The sequence below is a fragment of the Saccoglossus kowalevskii genome, chromosome 9 (genome assembly GCF_978046115.1).
Source record: "Saccoglossus kowalevskii chromosome 9, keSacKowa6.1, whole genome shotgun sequence".
Taxonomy (NCBI): domain Eukaryota; kingdom Metazoa; phylum Hemichordata; class Enteropneusta; family Harrimaniidae; genus Saccoglossus; species Saccoglossus kowalevskii.
Genome location: NC_140649.1, coordinates 26862615 through 26877746, shown reverse-complemented (window position 1 = coordinate 26877746; position 15132 = coordinate 26862615). Strand labels below are relative to the sequence as shown.

General features: G+C 35.6%; 1 protein-coding gene across 3 annotated transcripts in view; it reads right to left on the bottom strand.

Moving 5' to 3' along the window:
- Positions 1-15132, bottom strand: part of LOC100375402 (receptor-type tyrosine-protein phosphatase mu-like) — a 112209-nt gene that overhangs the window by 42158 nt on the left and 54919 nt on the right. For all 3 annotated transcript variants that reach the window (XM_085503360.1, XM_085503361.1, XM_085503362.1), the window contains one exon: positions 829-960. In XM_085503360.1, the coding sequence (XP_085359486.1) occupies positions 829-960 (132 nt within the window). The remainder of the gene's footprint in view (positions 1-828; positions 961-15132) is intronic.

Here is a 15132-nt window from a genome sequence, read left to right as displayed (position 1 = left end):
ACCTTTACACTTATTACCACTCCATCCTCTATCACAATCACCAGTACTGTTAATACATTCTCCTTTTGTAATTACACCCATTGGTAAACTGACATATCTGATGTGATATCATAGTCATACCTTTACACTTATTACCACTCCATCCTGTATCACAATCACCAGGACTGCTAATACATTCTCCTTTTGTAATTACACCCATTGGTAAACTGACATATCTGATGTGATATCATAGTCATACCTTTACACTTATTACCACTCCATCCTGTATCACAATCACCAGGACTACAAATAAATTCTCCTTTTGTAATTACATCCATTGGTAAACTGACATATCTGATGTGATATCATAGCCATACCTTTACACTTATTACCACTCCATTCTGTATCACAATCACCAGGACTACTAATACATTTTCTTTTTGTAATTACACCCATTGGTAAACTGACATATCTGATGTGATATCATAGTCATACCTTTACACTTATTACCACTCCATATTGTATCACAATCACCAGGACTGCTAATACATTCTCCTTTTGTAATTACACCCATTGGTAAACTGACATATCTGATGTTATATCATAGTCGTACCTTTACACTTATTACCACTCCATCCTGTATCACAATCACCATGACTGATAATATATTCTCCTTTTGTAATTACACCCATTTGTAAACTGACATATCTGATGTGATATCATAGCCATACCTTTACACTTATTACCACTCCATCCTGTATCACAATCACTAGGACTACTAATACATTCTCTGTTTGTAATTACATCCATTGTTAAACTGACATATCTGATGTGATATCATAGTCATACCTTTACACTTATTACCATTCCATCCTGTATCACAATCACCAGGACTGCTAATACATTCTCCTTTCGTATTACATCCATTAGTACAGTGACATGTCTGTGTACATCCAGCTCCATATGTTCCAGAAGGACAATCTGGTAAAGTAAAACAGGATGACATATCAGTTTAAAAAAAACATTAAGTAGACACATAAGTATTATGCTAACAATGTAGTAACATGTTATTACTAACTAATGCCGGGTCTCAGTGTCGGGTCCCATGAAACACTCAAAAATTTACATAGATTGCCAAATTACTGTAATGACAAATCATTGCTATGTTTACATGACAGCATTGCATTAGAGCCGAACTACTGCTCTTCCCACAGATCAAGAGTAGGTTATACGTTGCCGTACCATGACCGCTTCTTCTTAACATCGTGTCTTTAAAAAGTTTCTTCAATTTCTATTGGATCTGTTTGTATAATTTCGTACCCCATTCATCTGTTTGCTGTTGAGCTATCAATCTATCGCAGTATTTCTTTACTCTGCCAAATAAGTATTAGGGTACGTACCTCTTCATCAAACCAGAAATTACGCGAAATTACAAACGTTGTCTCCGCCATAGATGAAATGAGAGTTTACTTAAAGATGATTGAGGGCGTGATTTAGGCCGATAGCTGGGCCTGATGCGAACATGTACGGTATACACAGTCGGAACAACGTCGGGCCCAACCCTAATGGATTTCAACCCCGAGGGTTTATTGGAGCCAAAATTCACTTGAGCCAAACGTGTATACACGGCCATTTTTGCTGGCTCAAGCTGTTGTGTAAACAAAGCACACAAGTCACATTGAGTAAACACAATAGTTATATACCCTATAAATAAAATATGTTCGTCGCCAGAGTGATTTACATCGTCAATTTTGGTTCCCTGAGCGTCCCTAATAAATAACCTATCAAACCGCTGGGATGTTGTCAATTTAAGCGCCAACAACTTGCATGCCGGACTATACAATTTAGGTGTGGGGGTGGTGGTTATGGGTAAGGGTGCTTACAGCTGCTTGTCTCAGGCTTTACGTGTGGCCACGTGTTGAGGGATGGTGGTGTGGCCAAGTGTTTCACTTCCGACTCATTGTGGTCGGAGTCCATGACACATAATTTGGTCATGAAAACTAAGTCTGCCATGTGCTCAAATTTTCTACCTTCTGTTTATACCTCCATGGTCTGGTCGATAAAATCATGGAAGGCACTAAATTTTAATAATAATCGCTTTACATACTGTCGACGTTCTTCTCCAAATTTCTTTGGATTTGTTTTCTTTCGTCACTGTCATAGTCGACCCCAAGACGGTTTCATAGTCGACTGCTTGAAGAGCGAGAAATTCAACGAAATTAATACTTGTATTATTAGTCTGAGCTTGTACTGAATGCAAGAGACTGTTTATATTTGCTATGGGTGGTGATTATTATGCAAATTATCTGTCTATTATGTCATTGGCTGATTGATTAAAACGTAGCTTTCAAAACAATGACATGTGCTTTTGTTTTTAATTAACAAAAATTGATTTTTGCACCCTATAAAAAGATCCAAATCACTTTTTTTCCTACTGAGTGTTTGCTCCTTGTAGTCCAGCATTGAAAAATACAAAAAAGTTTCAAAGCAAAAAAACGTGTACAGCATCCTTAAGACTTTCTACAATATAAACTTCAAGTCACACGATATATCAAATTAAACCAGGATTAGAGCAATGAATATATGTTCAGTTATCAGTGATAAATCTGAAATATTAACCTCAACATGATTTGTGTACACAGCCCATAAATCAAATCAATGTTTGTGATTTTCTGTCCCGCCATACTAGGGCCCTACCTATGTACATCAGTCAATCTGTGGTGGGATCATCGAAGGTAGCAGGAATGTAATTATGCTGCCAACACATTGCAAAACGCCAATGAGTTAGCGTGTATTGTGTATTTTTTGGAGTATATAAATGGTTTTGGGATGTCAGAATTTTATGCAAACCTAAAATTAGGCTGGAGTGTGGTATTTTACCCTCTCACTAAACTAGAGACTGGAATCATATCTTTCAGCTATCAGTCAAGATCATAATAACATACAGGACCATGGAGTCAGCATAATTAGCATAAGATCAAATTCATGTGAGGAGTTAATCATTATAATTTTTTTTAGTTGCGGTATATAATAACCGAAATAACAGTGAGCCAAATATCAGCAATATGTTGACTAGTGACAACAGTGTTCATCAAAGTAACAATGAACCATTGCAAAGTACTATAACAACAGGAGCTAATATCATCAATAATTCAACAAATGAAAACGTGCAAAGCTATATTGCAGATGACAACAATTCTAAAAACAATTCACAAACTTTTCAAAATCCACAAAGGCTAAGTAACATGGCAATGTCAAACTGGTATCAATATGGCTTACAGCCACCACCTCCACCACCACCACCACTCATGGATCGACCAATGTCATTGCCTCAAATATACAACAGATATCTTCCTTCAATACCATTCTCTTATCCACCATGGGGATACCCGTTTAGTTCATAAATGGAAAAATACAAAGAGCAGCTCAAGGTAGCCTCTTGGAACATTCATGGACTCAAATCAAGTATTTATGATCAATCATTTATTAGTTTTATTATTAGTCATGATATTATTTGTCTTTTAGAAACTTGGTTAGACAGTAGTGATTGTTTTAGATTTCCTAGTGGTTTTTCTTATTTTAGGGCTGACAGAAAGAAAAGTAGAAATGCTCGTAAAGCCTCTGGAGGTATTATGGTTCTTTTCAGATCTAAATTCAGTAAAGGAATCACTAAAATTGAAAGCAAATACAAAGAGTCATTTTGGCTTAAACTCAGTAAGGATTTCTTTGGTTTAGTAAAAGATCTCTACATTTGTATTACTTATATTCCTCCACTTGGTTCATCATACTATAATAGCAGTGAGCTTGCTGCTGAAGACATCTTTAATATTATTACAGACGAAGCACTAAAATATTCCTGTCATGGGGATATTTGTTTAATGGGTGATTTTAACTCTAGGACTACTGGTCTTAGTGATACTTTAGGAGAGGAAATTATTATGTCAGACATTCAAATTCCATATACTAATATTATTAATGATAACAGACAATCTATGGATACTGTTAATAAGTATGGACATCACCTATGCAATCTTTGTATTACTACTGACATGATTATTGCCAATGGGCGTATTATAGGGGACTTGTCAGGAAGAGTCACATGCTTCCAATATAATGGAGTGAGTCAAGTAGATTATTGTGTTGTACAAAAATCATTTTTGCCACAGATTAATTATTTAAAAGTTAATACTCTTAGTCATGTATCAGACCACTGCTCACTATCATTAGCTATCAAGACTAATTTTACTCTAAAAAATAGCAATGACATTGCATTAAATCCATACAAAAAATACATTTGGAATAGCACATCTAAAGTTAATTTCATTACACAGCTTAACTCTGAAGAGTCAACTAATAAAATGAAAACTTTTCTGCTTAAAAACATTTTAGATCAGAATAATGAAGCTATCCCAGCATTCAATAACATTATGTATAGTGCAGCTGATAAAGCTGTGAAATTTATTAAAATTAAGACTAGGAAAACAAATCAAAGCGGTATACGTAAAAAACAGAAATGGTTTAACAGTGATCAAGTGCGTAAAAGCCTAAAAGATATTTCTAAACAACTCGACAAATTTCCATTTGATCAAAACATGAGAATACAGAGAAAAAACTTGAACAAAAACTACAAAAAACTAGTTAAATTTAAGAAAAATGAATTCAAGTCGATGTTACTTCAACATTTAATGAATTTGGAAAATAAAAACCCAAAAGATTTTTGGGAGGCTATTAAAAATATTAAAGAGTTCAATAGCGCTAACAGCACTAATCATTTACCCCCAATTCAAACTACTGACTGGACTGACTATTTTTCAGCACTGTTAAACATTAAATTTCAACCATTAAATTCTAATTCAGAGATTGATTCTGAAGTTAAATATTTTGTCAACAGCTTGAACAAAAAATCCAATGGTAATCCAGATCTTGATAAACAAATTACCAACAATGAAATCATTACTGCAATTAACAAAACTAAATGTGGTAAATCAGCAGGTCCTGATTCTATTATCAATGAAATGTTTAAGTGCTATAACCCATTACTATTAGCTTGTATTAATAAACTATTCAATCAAATTTTATCAAGTGGATGTTTTCCAGCAGAGTGGAATACAAGTTATATAGTCCCTATTCACAAATCTGGAAACATTTCAGATATCAATAATTACAGGGGAATAGCCCTTTCTAATGGTACATCTAAAATTTTTAATAGCATTATTCATAATAGAATTCAAAATGTTCTTAACAATAATAATTTCTTACAAGATTCTCAATTTGGATTTAGAAAGAATAGGAGGACAACAGACAACATCTTCATTCTTAAGTCAATTATCAATAAATATACAAATAGCATTGGCAAGAAATATCTTTATGCCTGCTTTGTTGACTTACGCAAAGCTTTTGATAGTGTTTGGCGTGAAGGGCTATTATTTAAATTAGGGAAAGCAGGAGTGACAGGAAAATGTATAAATTTGATTCAATCAATGTATTCAAATACTAGCTATGCTATTAAGACTGATCAGGGGTGCACCAAACCATTTGTATCATCTAGTGGTGTTAAACAAGGATGCAACTTAAGCCTATTTTTATTTAACATATACATCAATGACCTATCTGACAGTCTTAAAAAATCTGAGTCTGTCAGTCTTAATGGCACCAATATTAATTGCCTACTTTTTGCAGATGACATTGTCATTTTTTCAAACACAAGTACAGGACTACAAAATAATCTTAATTTGTTTAAAGGCTACTGTATCAAATGGAGACTTGGAGTTAATATTAACAAAACTAAAATTATTATTTTTAATAACAGGGGAAGAAAGATAGATGGCAAATTTTACTTAGGAGACCAACAGGTAAAAGTTGTCCCAACATATACCTACTTAGGTATCACTTTTCAAAGTAGTGGTAATTTTACAATTGCTATCGATAATGTAGTCAAAAAAGCAATGCGTGCAATAGGTGCATTAAAACAAACACTTAGCCTACACAATTATATAGTTTCGCCAAAAAATGCTATTCAGTTATATCGCAGTACAATCATACCCATTTTATTATATGGATCTGAGATATGGGGGGCTTTTACTTTCAAACTTGTTAAAACAAAAAATAACGAAATAACTGAAGACAATTTTATACAAAGTCTGTTTAATGACAAAACATACTTTGAACAACTCCACATTAAACTTTGCAAACAGATTTTAGGTGTTAATAATAAGGCCAGCAATGCAGCAACTAGAGCTGAACTTGGTAGCTATCCTCTCATTATTGACATTAGTTCACAAACATTGAAGTATTATGAAAGGCTAAAATCAATTAAACATAATCATCTTCTGGACTGTGCTTTTAATACTGACAATAAAATGAACGGTAATTCATGGACAGCATTTGTTAAAAGATTATTCACATTAACTAAAATTAGCGATGAATCTAACACTATAGAATTCAAAACCAAATTCAAACAAGTTTACTATAATAAAGTCTGGTTGCCAACGGTATTTAAACCAGAAAAGAATAAGCTACGTACTTTTAACAAGTTTAAACAAAATTTTGAATTTGAACCATATTTAGAACAAATCAAAAATGTGCAACACAGGGTCAGCTTCACTAAGTTTCGCATTTCTTCTCACGCGTTGCCAATTGAAAAACTTAGATATAATAAAACACCTCCAGAGCAAAGGTTTTGTTTTCTATGTAATGAACAGGCTATTGGGGATGAATTTCATGTATTACTCACATGTAAAAATAGTCAGATTGTACAAGCTCGTACTAAATTTGAAGCTGAATTAGCAATTTATGATGATAACATTTGCAAGTTATCAACTCATGAGAAATTCAAGTGCTTGCTAGGCACTAAAGATAGCTTCATTGTCAATTACTTGGGAAAATTTATTGATTTTATTTCTAAGCTTTAGTTTAGTCTATTGTTTTATTTGTGTTTTTCTTGACCATTGATTTATTGTATGTTTTTTTCATTCATGCTAAATTTTGTGTCAAATAAAATATCTATCTATCTATCTATCTATCTATCTATCTATCTATCTATCTATCTATCTATCTATCTATCTATCTATAAACCCATCGTTTTAGTCAGTTGAGGAGTGATGTTTGCTCACTTCGCTTGAATACTGTGGTGTGAATCATTTCCTTGATGTAGCAACCAACCCTATATGTGTAGTACCAGTTTTAGACAGGCCATGGTGAGTTTAAATTAATTTATACTCGTAGCGAGTCGCTAATCAGATTGCTTCATTTGCATAAACAATATCAGGTCAATTACAAGAGTGCCTTTTGAATACAGTTACCTCGTAACTACTGTGTATAATTGGATTACCGCTATATCCATATAAGAAACAAAACAAAACTTGTGACAGTATAGATAGAGATGTCAGTATAATTTGTTATGGTGTTATTACTTCAGTTTGCCTTTGAATCAGTGTATCAGTTGTTGATGTTATGATTTGTTACGACAAATAAATGTACAGTGAAACATATTTAACCTGTGCTTTGCTTGGTGTTCTGCCGTATGGTTTTACAGAGGGTATGAAACTGAAAGTCAGTAGTATTCCCTCATTCCGTAAATTTTACAAGCAAGATTTTTACTTTGACTATGATTGATTGTTTATAGTGGTATTATTATTATAATAGTATTATTTGGATCTGTAAGACAGGACTTTGACAATGTACTACTACTTGTCATATTATTACTTGAATTAATAGACATGATAGGATTTGGCCATGAAAGGTTACATTGATCTTGTCCACTGCAAAAACATACAAGAAGTCCAGAAAAGAGTGACACAGTGAAGACTAATTCTAGGGAAATTGAGAGCCTACAACAGTTAAATATCAAACAATTGCCCTACTTAGCTGGCAGTAGATGGCCAAAACAAGAAATGTGATTAACACAGACTGAGTGGTGCTCTATATCTTGGTGGAAGATAACAAAGATAACCAAACAATTCACGCAATATATGGAATTAACATATGAAGCCTTACAGTATAACGACATGTTCTTTTACATGTACCGGTACTTTATATATTGTAAGCAGTGTGAGCAAATATATTGTGTACAGCGTATCTTTAGCAGTAGTTGAGGTGAGATGAGATGAGTTATTGGTTGATTGTAGGGAAGATGAACATTGTTTTGTCTGAAAGACAGTGAGTGACTAGCAATTAGACAGTGTCTTTTCTAACATGACAATTCATACAAATTATTAGGGTTGTACAAACCCGTTTGTTTACCTAATCATACCTACCAAAAAGTCTGTGGAAATAATAAATTCCATTTATTACTTGTAGGCTTAACTACAGATTACAGCCCCGAATGGAAACAATTATGGAATATACCCGGGTATACAAAGAACACCCTAGGGTATCATTCCCTATAGAAAAAAGGCCTCTCCTGAAGGGTCACCCTCAGGACGCTTCTTGCGATCCGTTCATTCTCACAAATGTTTCCGCTGTACCAACGGGTCGCCGAAAGCTTGTGGGGAGGTGGGCATTTTCCACAGACTTTCTGGTAGGTATCATGGTTTGTACAACCCTAATAGTTTACTATGTACATCAGTGGAAATAATAAATTCCATTTATTACTCGTTAGGCAGAGTAGCGCACGCTCACCGGAGGTGGGGAAGCTCCGACGGCTGAAATGTATATTTTTCAACACAAAGAAGAAAGGTCAAAAACTGAGAGAAATCTAAAGCTACCCACTAACAACCAGTCTTGTCCTGGGATACACCTGGGCGACTCTTCAGGGACCGGGTGCCTCAAGAGTAGGCCCCCCAATTTAGGGAGGCTTACTAAAGCCGGCCGGCTAAACAATAAAATAGGGCCCCAACAATTCTAATGCATCAAAAACAGTGTATTGCTGGGGTTCTATAGCGCCGAACGAAGCGTCAGCGAAGCGCAGCGTCAAGCAAAGAAGCTGGTTTCGGTTAAAGACACTATCGCGCTAACGCTTTCACGCATAGGGCCCCTTGGTGGTGCGGGCTGGGTCAATGAACACTGTCTGACCCGTCACCACTGGACCCAACCTGTGGAGACCCTCCTCCAGCGCTTGGAGGTCTCTCAGGTAATAGTTAATGAAGACATTCTGAGATCTCCAGAATCATGCTCGAAGCACCTGCTCGAGCAAGGCCCCAGACATCAAAGCCAATTAGTGACAGATGTGCATCCTTATGAACTCACAAGTTATTTTGAAGACTCGGCTGGGCTTTCTTGCTAAGAATCATTCCCAGGGCGTGATCCTGAGCCAATTGTCATCCCACGCCTGACTAACTTACGGGTGATCTCATATTCAAACATGCGGGTCAAACCTACGAAAACCCAAACCGCCCTAAACCGCCTGAACAAAACCCAGTTTTGCGGTTTGGAAGTTTAAACAATAGACAGTGCGGTTCAGGACGACCGCAGGAATTTGCATAAAAACTGCGGTTCGAACCGATCTCATTCACACCTCATTCAAGCTGTTGTTTATTTTTAGGATTGACAGAGTTTACATTGCTTTTTGAAGACTAGATAGTTGTCTGTAAAATGTGTCAATTTATTGGTGTACAGTAGTCATTTTACCGTGTGTCTTGCCTAAAAAATATATATCATATATCGGTGAACAGCGTGCTGAATAAATTTTTTGTTTTGATAAACTGTTATGCTCGAGTCGCAAATTGAGCAGAGAACGTGAATCAGACTTTTCATTGGACTGGACAATTGATATGCATCTCTGACAGCTAATAAGTGTCAGAAGACGAACATTTGTTGATACAAACAGTTCTTTCAGGAGTGCGTCATCGCAAAATCCGTAAAAACAAATGCAGCGTACGCCATGAAAATTTATTTCGCTTTGCAGTTTTTCTTATTCAGTGACACGAAGTATCAAAACAGAAAATTAAATTAAATGGACTCGCGCTGATTATTTAAGGCTATTCATCTGCAGACGAGACTGCTTATAAAAAACGAACCCTGACCTCTGAAAATACCTTATTCATAGAGTGCCTTGTACCCAAGACCGTCGCCCAAGGCGACACAGTGCACGTTGCGATATCGCAATCGATGCATGCTGGGTGACAAGGAGAAATTCTGATTGAGGTAACCAAGATGGCTGCGTTGAGTGCATGATTTTCTGCGGTGAATTTAAAAACAACACCTCGCTGCCTACTTCACCCACAGTCCCTCAAAGCACTGTACTTCGATGTATTTTCTAAAATAATCGTTTATTTTTAATTAACCGGGGGTTCGAAATGTGTGCATTTTGTCACAGAAAAGTAAGATATCGGCAGCGGTAAATACCCGTAATTTCCCCGCAATGCCGTCAGTTGACAATGTTACGGTGGTCGTAGCGCCGGAGTCGTAGCGTTAGCCCCGACTTTAGTTTTCACACAGTGATAGAGGGACTGTGGTTTTCAGATGCCTTCGTAAAAAACAATGTTGCCATTATCGATTTAATATCATATCATCATATAACTCGCAGTCTCACAGACTTTACAATCTTAACCAAAAAATGTGTTCTATGAATTTATGGACTGACATGGGCACAAAACTGACCGTACTTGTTGCGGACAAAATGTACCAGTTCGCTTAATATATAAGACGCCATCTTGGAATGACGCAACATTACATCGCTCCGTAAATTTTACATTTTCAAAGCGGTAACTTTGGAGGTCTACAACCCAGTTTATTTCTATTGATTGATGAACTATTGAAGATACTATTGTGAAAAAATGGCAGAAACACGACGAATTCGCCGCGAGCTACGCGATCCTGATTTCTTATACGACGACGATGAATTGAAACTGACAATGGAACAAAGAAAACAACAGACAAAGAAAAACGGGAAACGTAAGTTTTACGCAGTAGCAAAAGGTAGAACTACCGGTATTTACGACAGTTGGGATGAGTGTCACAAAAATATAGATGAATTCCCAAGTGCCCTTTTTAAAGGTTTCAAGTCAAGGGAAGATGCCGAGAGATTTTTAGCCGCGATCAGTCCTGTACTTACAAAGAAAAGAAATGAAGACTGCCAGAACCAAATTCAACAATGCGACAGTGACAGCGATCATTCAGAGACAGAACTGAAACGTTTTGATACTGAAATAGTTTCAAACAACGATGTCAGCCACAGTAGTAAGGTAAATAACGATAAAGACAACGAAAAAAACATATTTGCTCAAACTCTACACGACGTTGTCGAACTTACCCCTCCACGACGACAATGTATTTCTCCCCAGTCTATCATCGCTGAACATCTCAAAGCAGTTGACGAAAAAAATAGAAACTATGATGAGAGTATACATCTTTTAGAAGAGAAATTTACTGAGGTTGTAGACCAATGTAACGAAGGAAAACGTATAAATACACAGACCATGAATGAAGTGAAAGAAACAATGGATTTGATGCGATCGGAAAATGCAAATATGGCAGCGGAAATCGATAAGCTGAACAAATCATTCACCATGGTCTACGAACTTATTGACAACAAAATGCTTGCACTACATACCGCCGTTGATAAAGAGATGAGGGATCTTTCTACCAAAGTAGAAGAAAGGATAAAAGAACAAGCTAGTTGCACAGAAGACAGAATGAAAAAAATGTTTGAAGAGAGGTTGGTAGAAGTTGAAAGGAAATTAAACACAAAGGCTGACAACATCGACACTGAATACTTGACCGTACACGATAAAGATAAAGAACCGGAACCACATGGTGAGTCCGACAAATCTTACGCTGTTTCGATGGCCGATTCAGATTACGTTTCACCAAAACGTAAACACTTGGCCAGTAAACAACAAAGTCGTGGTGATTTTGTTTTAATTACATCCAACAGTTTTCCAGCCGAACTTGCGAATGAGACTGAAGAACAAAGTAATCTTACTAACATAGCCACCACCAGCGACACAGATAACCATATCGTAGCTGTAGAACACAAAGACATCAATACCCCTAGCAACCAGGAAAATAAATCAAAGGACATATACCTAAAAAATAAGCCATTGAATAATAATAGCACAGAAGTAAAGAAACTACTCATTGGTGACTCGTTAACTCGTGACATTTCAATTCGCCGTTTTTTCCCCCGCACACAGGCTGACCATCTACGCATATCTACTCTGAGAAAGGCTAGCCATGATTTAAACAAAGTACAATCGACTACGGTAGATGAAATTATAATACACCTAGGTACTAATGACTTGAAAGACGGTACCTCGCCTGAAAATTGCCGTAATTTCGTCATGGAAATAATCAAAATAGTCAACACAAATTTGCCAAACGCCAAGATTATTTTTTCGGAAATATTACACCGCCAGGACAACAACACTATTCTGAATAGGAAAATTGCACACTTCAATTCACTACTCAAAGAGATTCACGCTATAACTGTTATTGAACACGACGTTCTCTCAAAGTCGCGTAATTTGTATGAAGAAGATGGCGTACACATTAACAGCAGCGAAGTCGCTCGTCTAGTTCGTGACATAAAACTTGTGATTCGCCCGAGAAAGATACAGAAGTATCACGTTGCTAAATCTCATGACAACACTACCAAGACGAAGTATGATAGATTTAATGGGAATAGTCCAAACCGGTATCGGGAAAACCTTGGAAGACCCGGGTATAGACAGCAGAGAAACCATAATGAAGGACGCCCTCAACCAACACTTCCAAGAAAGTCTGGTCATAGCAAGTCGTGGAATAACATGCCTATAGAAAATAACGACAACCCAGCCTTGTTCTCACAGTTCCTGAAATTCATGAACTTTATGAACTCATTTTGAATATAAAACAGGTACTTCACCGTTTTACAAAGCAAATTTCCAACTGGTAGAACCAGTTGATTTTGAATTTTAATTTCCGTTTTACATCCAAAGTTACCGTTGAAAACGTTTGATTAGTAATTGTTGTCTTTCCACTCTTGCAATCATACAAGGGTGTACTTTCAACAGAACCGTTTTTGTTTTGTTTTTCTTTTCTTTTCATAATAGTACACAAGTACTGTTGGTAACTGACTGTGTAGTTGTCACGCCAATAGTCTTTTTTTTTTTTTTATGCATTTGATTGCACTTTAGTTTTTTATTGATTGCTACGACAAGTTCACATACTCTTGTGTCCTTAGCGTTTTTTTTTTATTAGTATTTTCTAGTTTTTTTGATATCTATACTAACACTCATTGAATATTGTTTTCCGAAATATTTTTTTTATATATATACTAAAGCTTTTTTTCCTTTTAGTCCCCCTGAATTCGATTTAAAAAGTATGAGAATTTTTCATAGCAACGCACTGCCCTACTTTAAGTTAGGTAGTTGGAATGTAAATGGCATCCAAAATAAGAGCCAGGATCATGAGTTTATTAACTTTATTTCTCCATTAGATTTTATTTGTATTCAGGAGACCTGGTTGAATAGTGATATAACCCAAGTTTCTCTCCCAGCTGTCTTAGATAATTATGAAATAATCCGTAAAGATAGACAGTCTGGAAATAACACATCAAAATGTAGGAGGGGTGGAGTTGCTGTTTTGTTCAAGGACAAATTTAAACATTTCATCACTAGAATTAACACAGAAAATAATATAAATGATATTCTCTGGTGTAAAATTGATAAAAAGCTATTTAACCGTAGCAGTGATTTATATATTGGCTGCATATATATACCACCAGAAAACTCTTCTATTTATAAAAATAATGAAAGTGATAAATTCTTACTGCTTGAGAGGGATATAGCACATGTCTCTGCTAAAGGAGATGTTATCCTGTTAGGTGATTTCAACTCTAGAGTTGGCTTAATTAATGATTTAGTAAATGAAGAAAATAATATTCCCCTCCCTCTTAACTATATCGCTGACAACTTTAGAGAAAGACGTAGCATGGATAACAAAGCAAAAACAAACACTAACAAATTTGGTAGAAAATTAATTGAGCTTTGCATGGACAGTAACTTGATTATTCTCAATGGGCACACCATTGGTGATTCATCTGGTAAATACACCTGCTACACAGCAAATGGGTGCAGTACCGTTGATTATGCAATCACATCTACTTTTATTTTTGAAAATGTTCAGTATCTCAAAGTGCATGACCTAACCTGCATCTCAGACCACTGCCCCATATCACTGTCTCTGTCTTTTAAAATTGATATTAACAATATTAACATAAAAAAACGTGAAGTCAAAATGAACATGAAACCACTACCAGCAAAATACATCTGGGACAGTGAAGCAAAACTAAAATATAGGCAACTTCTTGAAATTGCTAAAGAAAACGAAATTAGCGACATTATAAACAAAATTGATTCAAACAATTGTGATGATGTTGTTACAGAATTTAGTGCTTTGCTGTCATCAGTCGTGGACAAAACTGTCAAAAAAATAACACCCAAAATTAGAAAAAAGAAAAAAAGAGAAACCAAATTATGGTTTGATAGAGAATGCTGGGAAATTCGAAATGAACTTAAATCTGCTAGCAAATTGTTTCAGCAATATCCCCTTGATCCGTTCACCAGGGGAAAATACTTTGTCATAAAAAAAAATATAAAAAATTAATTAAAAGGAAAAAATATGACTTAAAACAGCACCAGTTATCAAAGCTAAATGATTCGGAAGGTGAACATCAAAATTTTGGAAGCTGTTACGAGACTTAAACTCAGATTGTTTAGATAACAACAACAATTCAATTGAGCCCAATGAATGGCTGTCTTACTTTAAAAAGCTTTTAAACAATAACAGTCTATCAACTGATTTAGAAACAAATCGCCTTAATAAAAACAATTTAAATGAAACTAGTCAAACTGATTGGACTGTTGAAAACAAAACAAACAGCAAAAATGATTTAAATGCCCAAATCACTATACCTGAAATCAAAAAAGCAATTAATCAACTTAAACTAAATAAAACATCAGGGGAGGACGAGCTCTGTAATGAAATGTTTAAATATGGTGAATTCTACATTCTTGAAGGGCTTCAAAAATTGTTTAGTCATATATATAATTCAGGCATTTTTCCAGCCAGTTGGAACACGAGCTTAGTCGTTCCTATTCATAAGTCAGGGTCCAAGACAATTCCTAATAATTACAGAGGGATTGCAGTATCTAGCTGCTTAGGAAAACTGTTTACCAGTATCCTGAACACTAGGCTAATAGCATACTTGGACAAACAAAATATTATTTCAAA